Raw genomic sequence first — 17,517 nt, 5'->3', positions numbered from 1 at the left:
AGCTCGCAGGGGTTGAAGGCGTCGCATCCCCGGATGTATTTGACGCCTTCGGGAGCACATGACGAAATGCCCCAGCGTCGAAGATGAGCCAAAGCCCTTGACGAAGTCCCTCCACTTGACGAAGTCTAAGGAGAGTCATGGTGATGAGGCTTGACAAAGTCGAAGACAAAGAGTGGCGGTGGCGCTCAGCGAAGCCAAGTGCCCGCTCCCTTACTGACGAGGCTTAGCGAAGTCGAATGAGAGCTGCAACGATGATCTCTGGAGTTGTATTCCCTCAGGTCTACTCCGATATTGGTGAATTCTGGCATGGTCGATGCCGAGTTCAAGCTTTCGTCAGGTCAAAGCAGAGATCGAGCCAAAGCCGTTGACAAAGTGAAGTCAAAACTAAAACCTTTGACGAAGCGAAGTCAACTACTGGTGTCGAGTCTCGACGAAGGCGTAGGCAGAGGATGGCCGCGGCACACAATGGTGCTTAAGGAGTTTCACTCCCGTAGAAGGTTCTTGTTCAACAACAGTGGTTAAATTTAGACAATGTTATAGAGTTGGTCGCTAAACCCAATATTACCTCATACTCTCTCTTTAACCAGTAGTGTAGGAAAAACTGAGTTCCTCCATCAATGTTTAATGAAGCACGACATGGTCGAGGTCAACGAAGATGAGGGAGCCATACTCCCTCAGGCGTGCTCTAGTTGTGATGATGAAGCCGAGGAACTTGTACTCCCTATGGCATGCTCTGGCGGCGGTGAAGCCTAGTGAAGCTGAAGTCGACGAAGTAGGGAGACATACTCGCTCAGGCATGCTTTTGAAATGACGATGTGAAGCCAAAGTTGTCGAAGAACAAGCCACACACTTCTCACGCCTCAGGCGCGCTGGAATTAATGAAGGCGTGATAGGAGCCTAGGTCGATGAAGCACCCCCTCGGGTATGTTGAAGTGTCGAAGGGGGCGTAATGTGACCAAAATCAACGGAAGCGTGGCAGGGCTGAGATTGATGAAGCGTTCCCTCATGCATGCTGAAGTCGATGAATGTGCCGACAGCCAAGGTCGATGAATCACATTGTTAGGCATGTTGAAGTCAATTGGGATTCACCAAGCCACCTGAAGTTTGAAGTATTGAAGGCGTGATGAGCCAAGAGGCCGAAGCCAAAGCCCAAAGTTGCCTGCGTATCTGAGGACATTGTTGACTGGTATAGCTGAGGAAGTCGTTGATGAAGTCCTTCAGCCTGGTAGAGCCACACTCCCTCTGACGTATTCTTGTGCCGAAGAAGTCTGGTGAAGTTAGTGTCATCGATGAATCTGAAGCAGAAGATGAAGTTGAGCTGATACTTTCGTCAAATGTTGAAATTGAGCTGACACCTTTGTCAAAGTAAGGCCAAAACCTTTGTCGAGACCCAACTCGAGCTGTCATGGCGACACTCGACGGAGTCGAAGTAATGGACAAAAAATAAGCCGAAGGTGTCGCGTTCCCTAAGGCTTGCCTCGCACACCCACGAAAGTGTGGACGAAGTCTCACAGACTGACCGGGTTGTGGCCACAAAGCCACTTGAAGTTCGAGGTATTGACGGTGTGGTAGGCCGAAAGGTAGTAGCCAACAGGGGTGCTCGGAAATGAGGTAGTTATGTTCTGGGGTCGACAAAGCCTGGCACAGACGATATAGACGACAAAACCATTTGGCGTACTCCAATGGCGGTGAAGCCTGACATGGTCAAAGCCAATGACGAAGCTGAGGGACTCATGCTCCCTCTGGCACACTCTAGCGGCGTTGAAATTTCCCCAGTGTCCAGGCGACGCCTAGTGGAGTCGAAGCCATTGAAGATGAAGTCGTTGAGCCGCATCGCTGCTCAGCAGCTTCAGCGATGCTTGATTGAGGCATGTGAATCGAACTCATCAAAAACACCATCCCAAGTGCACTAAAGTTGACGAAGGCATGCTCGGAGATGAAGTCGGTGAGGCACTCCCCCTTGTGCTCTGATGTTGACAAAGGAGCGCTCATAGCCAAGTCGATGAAGTCACACACAAAACCTTCCCTGTAGGGAGCTCTTAGGCTTTGGCCCATCTTCGGTGGTGAAGTGCGAGAAAAGACTCTGTCTATCTTCGGGTCCTAGGACGAAGAGGTCATCACTGGATGTATTCCTGGGAGCGATGAACTACAACGGTCTTTATTTTCTTGGCACGACCTTGTGAAGATTTCTGTGTCAATATCCCGATGGGGATTTTGAAGACTATGCGTTGATATACCAGATGGAGTACCGTTGGGGGATAGCCCAAACGACCTAGGAATATACTCATGAAAACAATCGGCCCAATCTATATAATGGCATGTATTATAAATCATGTACCTCATTGAGGACAGAAGGGGAATTTACCCCTCCCCATGTATATATATAAGACCCCAAGGGGTCATGAGCTCTCAAGCTCATTTGGGGGCACCACCACTTTGTTTTCTCTCTTGTTAGAAAGTTTTTCCCAACAACTGTGTTGTGATTTAGATTCTAACACCTGATTCCTACCCATGCTGAAGATGACATGAACAAAAAATATAACGTAAACACTTCCTCCTCACTCGGCTTTTTAGTACACTGTAACTTATGAACCGACAATAATATATTATAATAACCAGCCATGAAAGAGGATATTGTATAACTGTATACACCAGCCAAGTGCCTCCCGTCCACACATGCTTCTGCTGACTCTTGTATGCTTATGTCAGCACATGCACCACAATAGCCTTTTACCTTGTCATATTGTCACGCATGCATGCATCGCAGTCGCACCTCCCAGCCGGCCCTGCACGGGATCACCCCTAGTGATGCACCTGCATGGACTTCAAGTCCCACACATCTCCACGCACGTGCCCAGGGGGCCTTCCTGCCCCTGCCACGCCGTCCAAGCCACAACCTGTTTCCATAGCCTCGCGAGGCTGATCGCACACCTTCACGCCATACTTCTCGTAACACTATCCACTATAGTCTGTTGAAAAAAATAGTATTTTTAAATTTAATTTAATTTTTAAACATAACATGAACAGAAATATAGGTAAATAACTAGCTCTGACTAACTTCAACTAGCTTCGACGAGTCCCGACTAGCTTTTTAGATAGGATTTCGACTAAATCTGACGATCCTTGATAAAGTTTCGATAAGCTCCGACTAGGTAACTAATATAGATTGGAATATACGTACCCGACGACAACGTAAGATACAGAGATCCCAATGATGTCGATGCAATAGATGATGATGAAGATGGAATAGTAAAAGTAGATCACGATGATGTAGAGGAAGCAGGTCGTGAGCAGTCGTGTCGAGCGCTTCTCAAAAACCTTATTTGTCCTCTCGAGATGCAGGATACCAAGAGCAACAAGTTCCGAAGACATACTCTCCTGTACATCGGTGCACGCTGGCGTAGCGGAATAGAGTAGACTACATGTAATGACGTAGCATAGAGAAAATAGGCAAACCCCTAATTATGTATATCCTTTGTGACGGCAGCTCGTAGATATATATAGCGGGAGAATCACGCGGTTAAGACGCACCACGATTAGACTATGTTATGCTCTACAATCAGATTCTTAATAGACAAAAAGATTAAAACTGAAAAAGGAGGTCGTATATGCGCAAGCAACTGTACCCTATTTTGACAGGTTATTCACGCAGGTGTCGCGTGCTCTGACCCTCTGCCCCTGCCACGGCCCGACAAGGCAAGTGAGTGAGCGCATGTGTTCTCCAGTCCTCTTATCCACACATACTAAGTGGATAGAGGAGAGATATATTTTTAAGTTGGTCTCTCTCCGCCTCTACTAGTAAGATAAGACTAAATGATACACATACGTCTCTATATAGTTAGGTCTTTAAAATTTATTTATAATTTCTTTAAATATATTAGACTAAACCCATATATCTAACAATCCGCTGGTGGCCATCTCACCAGTGCCGGCAGTGCTGAGGCATCGCCGCATCGTCGGCTTCTTATTACTCGGTCATCGCGGGATCCCAGTGGCCAGTGTTCTGACCACAGATGACTCGCTCCACGGCACCGAGGCTCGGCTTCGGTGACGCCCGTCTCCGTCGCGGCGGTGGATGAACAGGACGACCCTGACGACTCACATCCAATCGACGCCGCGTCCGACGAGCTTGAAGACGCTACGCGAGCTATGGAGAGGATGGAGCGCGATTTTTGTGAGATTTACCAGTTTCTCATCCAACGGCTAGAGCCGGAACAAATCGAGTACCTTCGTGAGATAGGAGAGTCGGTTTCCGGGCTCCATGACTACGGCGACATCATAGAGCGGATGAATCAAGCTTTAGCTGATGGAAGGCTGCGTGTCCCACGAGTCCAGGCCACCCCCATGGGCTCCGACGACGGCGGCTTTGGAGGCGTTCCCGCCTCCGCCGCGGCGATCGCCGGTCTTGAGACGCAGAAGTATCAAGGATCAGCAGATGGCGAGGGGTGTGCCATTTGCACCATGGATTATGAGGCCGATGACGAGCTCAGCGTGATGCCGTGCACAAACAGGCACAAGTTTCATCTCAAGTGCCTCGCGGAATGGCTGGGGCGTAGCCGCTTGTGCGGTTGTGCCCACTCTGCCGCCATGCGCTGCCTTCGGATGACCAGGAGGTGCCATGAAGTGTAGGACTGCAATTAGGTTCAAATTTGTAGCAGCAGTCTAGCACTTCATAGTTGATTTTACGTGTAATTTTCTCTTGTGATGTAGTAGCCTGTTTCTTTTCCACTTCGGACAGAAATGTTTGGTCTCACATATGCTTTTGTTTCTTTATCAATTACACCGTCATTTCTCAGATAGATGTCATTATAGGCCTTGGTGAGGCACCAGCTCCTAGCTCCAACTCAAATACGGAGCTTGTAAGCTAGTATAGAGTGGTTTTAGTGTTGACCTTTTATTTTAGTCTATAAGTGAAAATAAGATGGCTCATTTAAATACCGTCGGTGTATTCTAGTTCTAGCTTCAAAAGTTTTTAAGCTCAGCCAAACGAGCCGATTTGACACATGAAAAATGAAACTAGCATATTTGGCATTAAAAAAATTACACTTTAAATATTTTTACCAAGAAATAATTATAAAGATAATAATAGAACGTATTTGTTAGACTGTTATCTATCTATTATCTATACTACTATAAAGTGAACGAGTTGTTGCCAATCCGATCGATCTCTACCGTTCTTTCGAGTTGATCAAATAGTTACCGTGCAAAATTAGATCCCGTTTCTCATATCAAAAATACATTTAATCTCCTATTATTTATCTTCTATACATAAACGTCCAATATCCGTCTTTCATACATTCCAAAAATACATTAAATCTCATATTATTTGCCTTCCATACTTAGACATCTAATATTTATCTTCTATGTATTTACTACCGGGTTCTTCCAGAGGGTGTGCCGCCTCTATTTTCTTATGCTATTTTTTACTTATTCGGATTGCTATATCTTAATTTGATTTCACGTGTGTGAAACACGTGTGCATTTGCTAGTTTTATTAATTAGCCAACCAAAAAAAAGGTTACTCCTTCGCTCTAAATTACCCAGCACTGTTATTAAAAAAATAGACCCAAAATACCCCTATATCTCACGTTAATCAGTGAAAAAAAGAAACCAAACGTAATGAAGAGATATGGACTCTTATCTATACTTACGTTAGAGAGATTTGTCTGGGATGGACACACATGCAGCCCGTTGTAAAGGATGTCGTACCCATCCGGGAGATCACATCCAGATGGAGCTAGCTCGCCAACAAGGCAGCACATGAAAAGAAAAGAGAATAGGGTTTGATGTAATCAAGCACGACAAGAAGAATACAAAGCAAAACCGTATCTGCATGGAGATCACGACAATAGTCACCAAACACCAACACACCGTGGCTTCGCCGAGGACCAAAAGCAACGAGATGGGTGGAGGGCCAGCCGTAATGCTTGGCGATGAGATTTTTTAAATAAATAATTTTATTGTAAAATTGTAAAAATATTATTCAAAATAGGAAAGTTGCAGAAATATGTGCCAATCGGCACTCTAATTGCCGACTAGGGTGTTATCAGCAATTGATGTGCCGACATCGCTTTTGGTATATACATGTAGGTGAGACGAGCTCCTATCAGCGACGATAGGGCCTATAGTCATACCAATAACCGATAAGTCTCACTGATAAAACCTGTTAGCATACCAACTGCAGACAGGGTGTGTTGGTATAACAACTGCAGATAGGGCAGATAGGGCAGAGAAGTGCTACGACAACAACCTGCGTGCCGCCGACATAGCCTCCTACCTCACCCCTTTTTAGCACACCGAATACTGATAAGCTCTCCGATTACCGACAAAGGACTAGTCGGTACTCCAATTGTCAATAACACACCAGTCGGTAATCAGAGTGTCGACTGACATCTATTTCTGTAATTTTCTCATTTTCAATTATATTTTTGTATTTTTTAATAAAATAATATTATTTTAAAAATCGGCGATGAGAGAGCACCAATAGTCGGGTGCGATGGCACCACGAGAGCCGAACGGCAGATCACAGCGAGGGCCTAGGAGCACTGAGGGATTGCAGAGTAGAGCAGAGCCTCCAAAAAGGAAGCAGAGCATACCATCAGAGACAGACGGTGCACCCTCTAGCACACTGAAGAACACGTACTGTTACGGTTTAGGTGAAGCGTTCTTCTTCAGTGAGTGCAAACTTATCTTGTTGATTTACATTCCATTTGTTGCGAAGGTCTCCGTGTCCCACGACCATCGCAGTCCCGGACTACCCGCCACGCGCGGCCACCGCGGCGTCCGCGCCCGCGATCGGCTCCGACGTTGACCACGTGCCCAAGCTGCCGTCCGAGCAGTGGTAATCCCGTGTAGCTGCTGCTACATTGCAAGAGCATGCTCGCTATCCGAGTCCGGATCGGAGTCCCAAGTCTGCACGCACACGACGACATACGCACTGATCCGATTCCGAATAGGACCCGTCAGCCATGCCTATAAATACATCGCATATCCACACGAACGTGCATGTCGAAAGATCAATCAATCGTGCATTGCTGCCCTCGACCAGCTATATGGACGCGGAAATCAGGCGATACCGTGATGTGCTGCATTCGAAGTTAAGAGTGCTGTCGGAGGCCCGTAGACGGTTGATAGAAGCGGAAGCCCAAGGACATTTACATGTGGCTCAGCAACCCACTGGTGAAGACGAGCTCGCCGGTGCCGGCGTCGGCCGTGCAGAGGCGCCGCACAACGGCGGCTTTTTCGACTATCTCCGGGATCTGAGTGCCCGTACTACAGAGCCTCCCGACAATGTTGGCTCACCCCATGACGCCAACCCAATGGCATCCGATGATGAAGATTTCTATCCGCTGGACGCTCCCTTCGATGTGTCTGAAGACGCCATGCAGCTTGGCATCCCGTGGGAGCACCATTTGTTCAGCTTGCTTTACAGTTCTCTCGGCCAGCAGCTGCAGTCAGATGACATCGGGTACCTTCAGGAGGAAGAGGAGCCTGCTTCCGGATACCATGGTGACATCCTGCTCTCCGACTCCGAGCTCTATGACGACGACGACGACGACGTCGTCGTCGTATCCGAGGAGCATATTCGTCGTGCTATAGTTGCTGGACGGCTGCATGTCCCACGCATCCAGGTCACTCCGGCTGTGTTGGACGAAGCGCACAGCAGCAACGGCTTCGGGGGCGTCCCTGCCTCTGCCGCGGCGATCGCGGGTGTCGAGAAGCAAAAGTACGATGGATCGGGAGCTGACAGCGGGTGCGTCATCTGCATCAGGGACTACAAGAAAGGCAGTAGGCTCGGTGTGATGCCGTGCATGTACAAGCATAGGTTCCATCGCAGGTGCCTCAAAAAGTGGCTGTCGCGAAGCCACTTGTGCCCGCTCTGCCGCCACGCGCTCCCTACCGAGGAGCAAGGCGTGTACAGGAGCACAAGAGTGCAGTTCGATGTAAATTTGTAACACTACTCCAGCTAATGAAAGTTGCTAGTTTTTCTTTCCGATATTCTTTGTCTGTTTGAATGCAAAATCTGTATCGGTCTTTCTGAACTTGAGAAGCATACAATTAACATTTTTGTTAAAAGAAAAGGAGGCAATGAACTTCGAAGAACTTACCTACTCGCAACCGTGGATCTTCAGAGGGCAGCAGAGGTTTGTCACGGACCCTGACTCCCATGTGGGCATAGCTGTCATTCTCTCGCTGTTGGGTGGGTCAAGCCACCAAGGAGAGGGTCACTAAAAAGGGGCAAAAGGCGGACAGAAGGAATTGAGAAACAAACAGAAAAGTCACCTTCTTCCTCCTCCAAAACTCCTCTCTCCTCTGAACTTCTCTTATCTCCAATCCCCCTTGCTTTCTCTCATTCTCAATCTCCGTTCTCTCCTCCCCACTCTATATTGCTCTTCCCAATCTGAGCTCTCTTCTATTCTCAAACGTGTAACCAGACTGCTGTAATCAATTTGGTGGCAATATATTATCCGATCCTGAGTTGATTCGGTGGTGTGATCTAGAGGGGAACATGACAATTGGTATCAAAGTCTTTGGTGGAAGCGCACGCCAGGTGTTCATGGTGGAAGCGCACGCCAAGTGTCCAGTGAAATGTCAGGCTGGTAGGAGAGCTTTGTGGGAGCTGGGCTTTGTGTCTGCGTGAGCCACATGCTCTACCCGATGACCGATGACGTGCTACACCAGGTCTATGACGTCTACAGAGCAACGACAATGCAGATGCTCGCACTGATGAGCGCATGGTGTGTCGAGGCCCTCGTCTGGTTTCGGACGAGCTAGGGAGCGGAGTAAGCACGACGTGCCACCCACGGGAGTAAAGTCTGCGTCGGATGCTGCTCGCTGGACGTCCAGCACGTGCACACGTTCCCCTTCATCAGCAACCGCATCGATGAGTCGGCGCTCTCATCCATGACCTCAGCCACGGCTACCATGGCGCCACCCTCGGCCACTGCTGCATCTACAACTACGTCGGCGTTCTCCCCTATGTCTGCATCCACCTCCACCTCTGTTAATACCACCGCTGCATCTACCACGATAGCATCACACACTACTGTTAAGCCGACATTAGTCATCGTGCTAACGTTGACCACGATGCATGCAACCACCACTGAACTCGCGCACCATCACCACCACTTGACAACGATGGTTACCTCCTAGAACTCATCGACACTAGTAGCACCGCCCTCTCTACCGCTGGTGACGGGGACTGCACCGACGCCCTAATCGGCGACATCTCCTTTAGCCATCGCATGCTGCATCATGTCACTCAAGGGAGCCCCGTCCACCGCTACGCTTGACTCCACCACTACACCTACGTCCACCATCATGGCCGCATCCCCGACCACGCCCGTCCCTAACGCTACCATGGCTACCTACCTCTATGGGCCTCCACCCCCACATCAGCAAGCGCCATGGCCTCCCCCCCACTGCGGCGCGCCACTCCATTGCCGCCGCCGCCTCCTGAGCCCGTGTTGTTGTGCCGGGATGAGCTATAGCGAACATGGTCCTCTTAAGGCATGTATGTAATTTTAGTAATTAATGATAATATAGTCAATATGACTAATATATTTATCAAATATATGCTTTAGTAGATCCCATGGATGCAACAAAAGAGAAGTTACCGAAGTCAGGACAAAGAGAAATGAATTAGACTTGTTTTATGAATTTTTGATGTGATTAAATGGGATATATTTCTATACAATCTTGTAGAGTTCTTCACAAACTTTTCATAGAGTTCAAGATCATCAACATTGGAGTTCAGGGGAAAACGTTATGACCAAAATACATATTGTTGTTTCTGCTAAAATTGTACACGTCGGATATTCCGGCGCTCACAAAGAAAAAACTCCAACATTCACAAAGAAAAATACTCTATTGTTCATAAAAATTTTGCAGTGAAATCTAATACATGTTGGATGTTCCGACATTCAAAAAATCAAGATGCTGGACCATTTTTTTCAAAGGGGTTGCAAATGGTTCGGTTGGCATCGTATGCACATAGGATGTTCCAACGTTCAAAGAGGATATCACGCCAGACCTTCCGGCGTTCACAAGAAAGAAAGTGGAGTTCCAATGGTTAGTTCGTAGAGAATACATGTCGGATGGTCCGGCGCTTGTAATATTGCACACGCTGGACCTTTTGATGAGTATAATGAAATGTAATCGTTGGGGGCAACGGCTAGTCCGTGGGGTTGAGCCTAACCCTACCTCAAAATTCAAAATTCAACCATCCAAACTGCATATCCTTGTCATGAATGCATAGGAAACTTACCCAAGGGTCCTTGTTGAGATTCGTGTTTATCGGATATAAGCTATCACTATACTGCAGGGATCTAGAGCCGACCGAATCACACGACCCAAGCCTAGCTTAACATGCTCAAAAGACATTATCTACTATATCAAATACAATAGTGCAAATAGTCTTAGTAACGTGGTACCTAGCCAGTTGTTAATTGCGGCGCCGCACTGTCCCGAGTATCAGAGTGTCGACCACTTGCGCCGATATTAACTATCGATCACCTTATATTAGATCAATTACTTTTAGTGTTCTTATTTTACTGATATTCTCTCTAGAAACCAGCTTCTTCTCATATCTCAAAAGACAATAGTCTTAGAGATTCATGGCCTCCGAAAGACTTAGTTTTTGCAGGAAGTCTAAGTCCACGAGCTGCACGGCGTCACCTTAATATTATGTGCGGGCTCAGATATTTTCCGTAACAATTTTGGTTATGAAAGTTTTTGCTAACACACAGTCCACACCCGTACAGCTGCTATCAGATTGACAGAGCACCTGACGCTATGCTAATTCGGACCGGAATCCAAGCCAGCAAAAACAAACTTATGCATTTATCCGAACCGAATCGGACTTGTCAAGAAAATTGTGGATGCTAATATAAGCTCCTAACTTCTGGAAAGTCAACTTCCCCTTTAAAAATGGTTGTTGAAAGTTAGCTGGATGGCACTACTAGTAAATAATTAACTCTATTGTGGTCTCGTAATCTTGGTAAGTTTATTTCTTCTTCGCAGAGACGAGCTAGCTGTGAAAAAAAAATGATGTCTCAGTGATGCAATCACATTTTTGAACAAGTCTCTTTTCAGAATTTGACCGAAAAATATAAGTTTGGCAATGTGCTGATCAGATCCTTGTGACAGGGGACTCATAACTGTTCAATGTGCTGATTAGACGATCCCAAGGATTGTTAACCATTTGATGTCAAACAATACTAAAGAATATAGTAATCATTCTTTGGGATATATTCAAGCCATTCAAGGTCAATGCAGAGATCAAACCATGGGCACCTCCATATGCATCCGCAAGCAAATTAATCAAAGTAAACGCCTCACAAATCAAAGCTTCCACCGATTACCAACACGAGCTGACGAACGAAGGATTGTGACACCCGAATGCTTAACAATTGCCAAATGCTGAGGTAGGAACCAGCAGCAATTTTAGATTAAGTGCAAGCATCAGCTAGATTATAAAGCCAAACGTAAAATTAGCAACACTAAGATATGATTTTTTTTAACAAGGTTAAGCCATCTGTCTACTTTCTCAGCGTATGACTATGTATATTTCTCCTTATATTCATTTATTTGTTGTCGTTGTGGTTACACGGTGATGCTTGACATTTATAGACTTATTAATACAAGTTTGATTATAACTCTATCCCAATCTATCCCTAGAAATACCTGAGAGCCTTCTGAATTTTACTTTTGGACATGGAAGAGAAAGAAAGGAAGAGGAATGAGAAAAAATTAAGCTCTTATAATTCTTAGTTATAGATCCGTCACTATCTATCCACTTAATTTAAATTCAAGTCTATTTATAACTGACATGGTATATATATTTCAACCTACAATCCATAAATCCTGCCCCGGAATCAGACTCATCCGTTGATGTTCATCTTCGTCAGGTACGGTGGCAGCAGGTTCGATCCATCTTCAGCATCATCGGCCGCACAGCTTCTCTCTCCAATTCTGATGTGACAAGATCCAAAGTCGTCATCTTCTCCTTCGGGCATAAGCTCCTCCGATTTCTTGTATGAATCACGATCCAATGCCAAATAATCTGCAAAGACACCCACATTTCAGCTTCAAAGCACATTTTATTTTTTGTTTTCCAAATAGCGCACAAAACTGTTGTAGAAATGATATTCGAATTCTTATTTCTATTATCACTTATCCAAAAACGTTCAACTGACTCAAAATTATTGCCAACATCTCTACCAAATATATTTTCAACTCTATGCCAAATCTCTGTTGCTACTACACAACCAAAACAATCCACCAAGGTCGAGGAAGATAGCAATATATCACTTCAGAACTCAGAAAGCCAGTCCAGGGGGAGGGAAATGCAGATCGAAGTAGATGACTTTTGGGCGGAAACCGTTGGTTGACTTTTTGCCAGTTCATACCTCTAACTTTGCTGCCAGTAGTTGCAACTTACAACTTGCAGCTGATGCAGAGTTGAGTTCGTGCATGTTCATCTCGCCCACAAAACTAGGCATACGCATACACATATGCACCCTTTTATATTGGTCATATAAAATCTTGCCTTCATAATTCACTTATAGTACAATTCACTTCTAGAACATATCTATATACGTATAGCACCTAGTTTATATTTTTGTCCTCGTTTTGTATAAAAATGTTAACCTGAATGTGCTATGTTTGAAGCACGAAAGCTTATAACCTAGCTTCAACCTATTGGTCATGTAACATTTTGTCTCCAAAATTCGCTTACAATTATCTATGAGGCAGATCCGTATACATATATCACCTCGTTTATATTTTTATCTTTATTTCATGTAAAGAGGTTAACTTGAAATTACTATGTTATGAACTAATCTCAACCTATCTAAATTATCAAATGGCAATTGATGAACCCACCCCATCAAAACCCTTATATCACAAAGGTTAAAACAAGAAACACCAATAAATCAGTTATTACAGGTCATCGACTAGATTATACAGAACTGACCAAATGGACGGAGGAACTGCCCGCGTCAAACCGTTGACCTTCCCCAAAATGCATATGCCAATCCCTATGCACATATGTAGGATGCAGTATGCACTACTCTCTCCCAAACATTTGACCCCCCATCGCGTTGTTTCTCTGCAATGAGGGAAGGCATGGTTGTTCCGGCGATCGCCATCATCATCGCTGCGCTATGCGTGGCATCGGCGGTGCTTCTTGTCGACGGAGCCAAGGGGGAAGAGCTTACGACGCTGCTGTCGAATGGCTTCACCGCGACGCACGCGGCGGGCGCGACGGCGCCGTTCGAGCCGGTGTTGCACGCGCCCAACGGCGTCTTCGCGTTCGGCTTCCTCCGCGTCGGCTCGGCGTCGCTCGACCTCGCAGTGGTCCACCTGTCCTCCTCCTTCCCGCTCTGGAGCGCCTCGCCGACCCGCCTCGGGGATTGGTCGCGCCCGGCGACGCTCACCTTCGACAGCAGCCTGGTCCTCACCGACCCGGAGCACGGCGTGCTGTGGCAGACTCTCAACACCATCGGCGACACCGTTGTGCTGCTCGACTCCTCCAACCTCGTCGTCCGGCGATACGCGAAGCCCATGCCGGCGTGGCAGAGCTTCGACAACCCCTCCGACACGCTCGTCCTCGACCAGAACTTCACCGTCTCGTCGCCGCCGCTCATCTCCAAGAACCGCCGGTTCGCACTCCGCCTCGGCAAGTCGTACATGGCGCTGCACATGGAGTCCTACGGCGGCCGGGCGATGCCGATGTATTGGAAGCACACGGCGCTCCAGTCTCAGCCGGAGAACGCGACGCAGCCGCCGGTGTATGGCTGCCTCGACGGCCGCGGTTTCTTCGGGCTGTACCTCGAGGGCGGCGGCCAGAAGGTCGACGTGCTCTCGTTCGACACGTTCGCGCAGAGCATCACTGGCGTCTTCCGGCGCATGACGCTAGAAGACGACGGTAACCTCCGGGCATACTACTGGACAAGCGAATCCAAGGCTTGGACCTCCGACTACAAGGCCATCTCCGAGCGGTGCGGGCTGCCAACCTCGTGCGGCGCGTACGGCCTGTGCGTACCGGGCGAGGCCCAGTGCCAGTGCCTCAACGACAGCCCGAGCACCTCCCCGCCGTGCCACGCCGAGGAGACCACCGACCTCTGTGCCGGCAATGGTGACGGACAGTTGTTCGACGTGGTGCGGCGGAAGCGGGTGTCCGTGGCGTACAAGGAGGAGCTGCCGTTCCAGACGAACAAGACGGCGGCGGAGTGCGAGCAGGCTTGCGCCGCCAACTGCAGCTGCTGGGGCGCGTTGCACAACGCCGCGAGCGGGTACTGCTACCCCATCGACTTCCCCGTGGAGACGCTGCTGTACGAGGCCGACGACCGGAAGGTGGGCTACTTCAAGGTCAGGAAGCTGCCGAGTCCAAAACGACCGGGCATGTCGCCAGGCGAGACCGCCGCGACGGCGGTGCTGTCGCTGATCCTGGCGGGCCTGGCCGCGGCCGGAGCGTACATCGGGTACAGAGTGTGGGAGAGGAAGAGTCGGCGACGTGCGGGGATGGAGCAGGAGCTGGTGCCGGGGCCGTACAAGGACCTCAAGTACATGGCCAGCTCTAACAACTCGTTCAAGGCATGAATCGATGGGACGGTCGTTGTGACAGTCCGATCAGTACTCCGGTGCTTACTGAACTGCAGAGGACGGAGGAGAGAATGCGATGCAAGTAGTTCTGCTGCTCCTTGCAGAATTGCAGAGCTTGCCGTAGAGAATGGCTGCAGACACAGGGAGTGGTCAGGGTTGCTAAGCTGCGCGCACGCTATAGTTTTCACCGGCCTTGATCTAATGATCTGTTCCCTGTTCGTCCCGTAACATTTTTGCGTACGTTTTGTGATTGATGTATATACTTTATTCACCTTTTCTGTATGTCAGCATGTATACTAGTGCAAGTACCGTTGACCGATCTCAGATGGGTAAAGAAATACAGTAGTAGATTGGTCGATATATGATGGAGAGCTCCTATACAACAGTCAACCGACTGTAGGCGCTAAGGCCAGGCCGGAAAGCCCACTAGCCCACGTGAACGATAGGCCCACGACCCGTTATGCCACAAGGTGTTGTCATCTTCTCCACCTCCAGCAGCCTTTTGCCAACACCTCCAGCAGCCTTTTGCCAACACCGCCCCCATCCTATGGACCTATGACCTCTTCAGCCGCTTGCGCCTTACTGATGCCGCGCCTACCTGCCACACCATCACCTCTTCTTCCACCGCTCGTGGATGGCGGTGTCCTTGCCGCCTCACTGCACCATCCTCCGTCGTCTCCTCCTCAGCTGTTCCTAACCTTCTTGGCCAAAAATTCATCACCTTGATTCTACCCACCACCATTCCTCCACAGCGCGTAGCTGGCGGCACCCCACCCATCAACGCCACCGCTGTCATACCACCTTGCCTCCCGGATTTCTATAGCAAAGGAGATATATCTCTAACCCCGAATCTTAACCCTAACTGTAAACTCGCTGCCCGGCGGCAACAGTAAGAGAAAGGCAAGGTCGGGCGTCGGGGAGGACAAGGAAAAGATATCTGCAACCATTTGATGCTCCTAGCACGAATATCAAAGGTGACCGACGTGAAGAATGAGCTCAGTTGACCCATAAATAGGAATCGCCAATCCGATGGCCAGTTTTTTTTAAGACAAAATTCGATGGCCTGTTTTGTTTTAGTTTCCATAGGGCTATGCCGTGCTCCTCCTTGATTCTTCTGGGCCAAGTTTCAGATCTGTAAGTAAGCGTGCTGCCCACGATGAGCCCATCGATCGCTGTTACTGCTGAAATCATGCTCTACACTGAAATCATCTCACCGCATTAGGAGCGTCACACATACCCTCGGAGCCTCGCCGCGCTGAACCTCTTCCTCCTTCCCCTCTACTGGTATTGCAAGTGCAGTAGATCAATCCGGACTTGGATCGATTTCTACTTCTTCTTTTTTTGGTAACGAAGCCCTAGTTTTGTTCTCAATGGACCCAAAATCCTTTTTTCCCCAACCCATCCGCTTCCTTGCGATTGTTTGCTGCGTGTCATTGAGTGTCGATGCCTATCTTCTTGCTGGCAGATCAATTGGACTCTTGAGTAAAGCTGGGGGTAGTACTACTGTGATATGAGGTATTGTGAGAGGAAACAAAACTTTTTTTGCTCATAAATTTGTTTTCCGCTATGACACGATCCCTGCGTCCTTTCTTTTTTTATTGGATAGTAGTTTCCTCTCTGCTTTTAAACGCATATTATTTTGGTGAGGAGATGCAGTAACCTTGAAATATTGGTTTCCTGCTAGTTCTTGTACCAATGTAACCAAACAATTCCAAAAACTAATTGCAATTCTGAGGACCAAACAGACTGTCTGTTTCATTGTTCTCTTTACTAGCCCTTTGCTGTAAAGAGACTTTCAGATCGTGGTAGAATCATGTGCTCCGTAAAACATATCATCACTGTGTAGCTGTTACTAATTACTCAATTCACTCAAGAAAATAGCCGTACTGCACTACATGGTATTAAACTGTCAGTTAATTCAAAAATTAGTGGTATGAAATGTGGGACTGACAGGTAACATTGCAAGTATGATTTCATTATTGTTTAGGAACTGGATTTTTACTTTTCTGGTTGCGCCCCATGCTCTAAGTCCATGTTTCCTCCACTATGTACATATAGATCAAAATTATGTAGAATGGTTAATTCTTCGTGTCCCCCATATTTGTGGAGGTGAAAGTCAAAATCGATAGATTAGTAAATTTAAAAAATGTACATATGTTGGTAATAATCAGGAAATTAAATGTATTTCAGTTTTCATTTCACAAAAGTACACACATTTTTGGCATAATATTCGATTACTTGCTCTACTTACAAAGCCATGTGCAATTGTGAATATGCATTTCATCCTTTTTGACATCTGACCATTAGCATCTTATAAAACATCTGCTAGGTCACATGAAATTGGTCCGGTAGAATGGGTGTGCGTGTGAATTCAGTATCATTAGCATATGAAGTCAGATAGTGTTAGAGCTACAAGTAGTTTATGTATGCCTTACCATTTGTTTCACTCATGAGATGTTGAAGAGTTTGGACTTCAGGCCAATTGAACCAGCAGAGGAAATAGGGATTGTTTGGCTCATTGTACACATTGTTAGACTTATATTAGGCATTAGCTATGCATGGCCGCACATATGGTGCATGGCCAGGCCGCACGTATCGTGCATGAGCCGATCTCCAGCGCTTGTATCACGCACGTATGGCTGGCTCTCCCTAAATTCTCTCCCGGTCTGTTGTTTCTATAAACCGGAGATAGAGATATGGTATGTTCCTGTCCCAGCGCCACTATATATTTGATATTCTTGAGCGAGCAGGCATGACTGATTGCAAACCCTGTTCTACACCTGTGGATACTAGCTCCAAATTGTCTTTGGACGGGTCGCCTGTTGCTGATCCTACACACTATAGAGGTCTGGCTGGTGCTTTACAGTATCTCACATTTACTCGGCCTGATATAGCTTATGCAGTACAGCA

The 17,517-nt window shown here is 47.4% G+C and overlaps 1 protein-coding gene across 1 annotated transcript; it reads left to right on the top strand.

The window, feature by feature from the left end:
* Positions 1 to 13,008: 13,008 nt before the first annotated feature.
* On the top strand, positions 13,009 to 14,889 carry LOC133900609 (PAN domain-containing protein At5g03700-like). The gene has a single exon (XM_062341804.1). It carries the CDS (start codon positions 13,117 to 13,119, stop codon positions 14,602 to 14,604), a length of 1,488 nt encoding a protein of 495 aa, XP_062197788.1. The 5' UTR covers positions 13,009 to 13,116; the 3' UTR covers positions 14,605 to 14,889.
* Positions 14,890 to 17,517: the final 2,628 nt, after the last annotated feature.

This window comes from Phragmites australis, chromosome 19, assembly GCF_958298935.1.
Source record: "Phragmites australis chromosome 19, lpPhrAust1.1, whole genome shotgun sequence".
Classification (NCBI taxonomy): Eukaryota; Viridiplantae; Streptophyta; class Magnoliopsida; order Poales; family Poaceae; genus Phragmites; species Phragmites australis.
This window is presented reverse-complemented; position numbering and strand designations above follow the sequence as displayed.

Coding starts and splice junctions, on each gene's coding strand:
- LOC133900609 (XM_062341804.1), top strand. CDS start 13,117: ATGAGGGAAGGCATGGTTGTTCCGGCGATCGCCATCATCATCGCTGCG.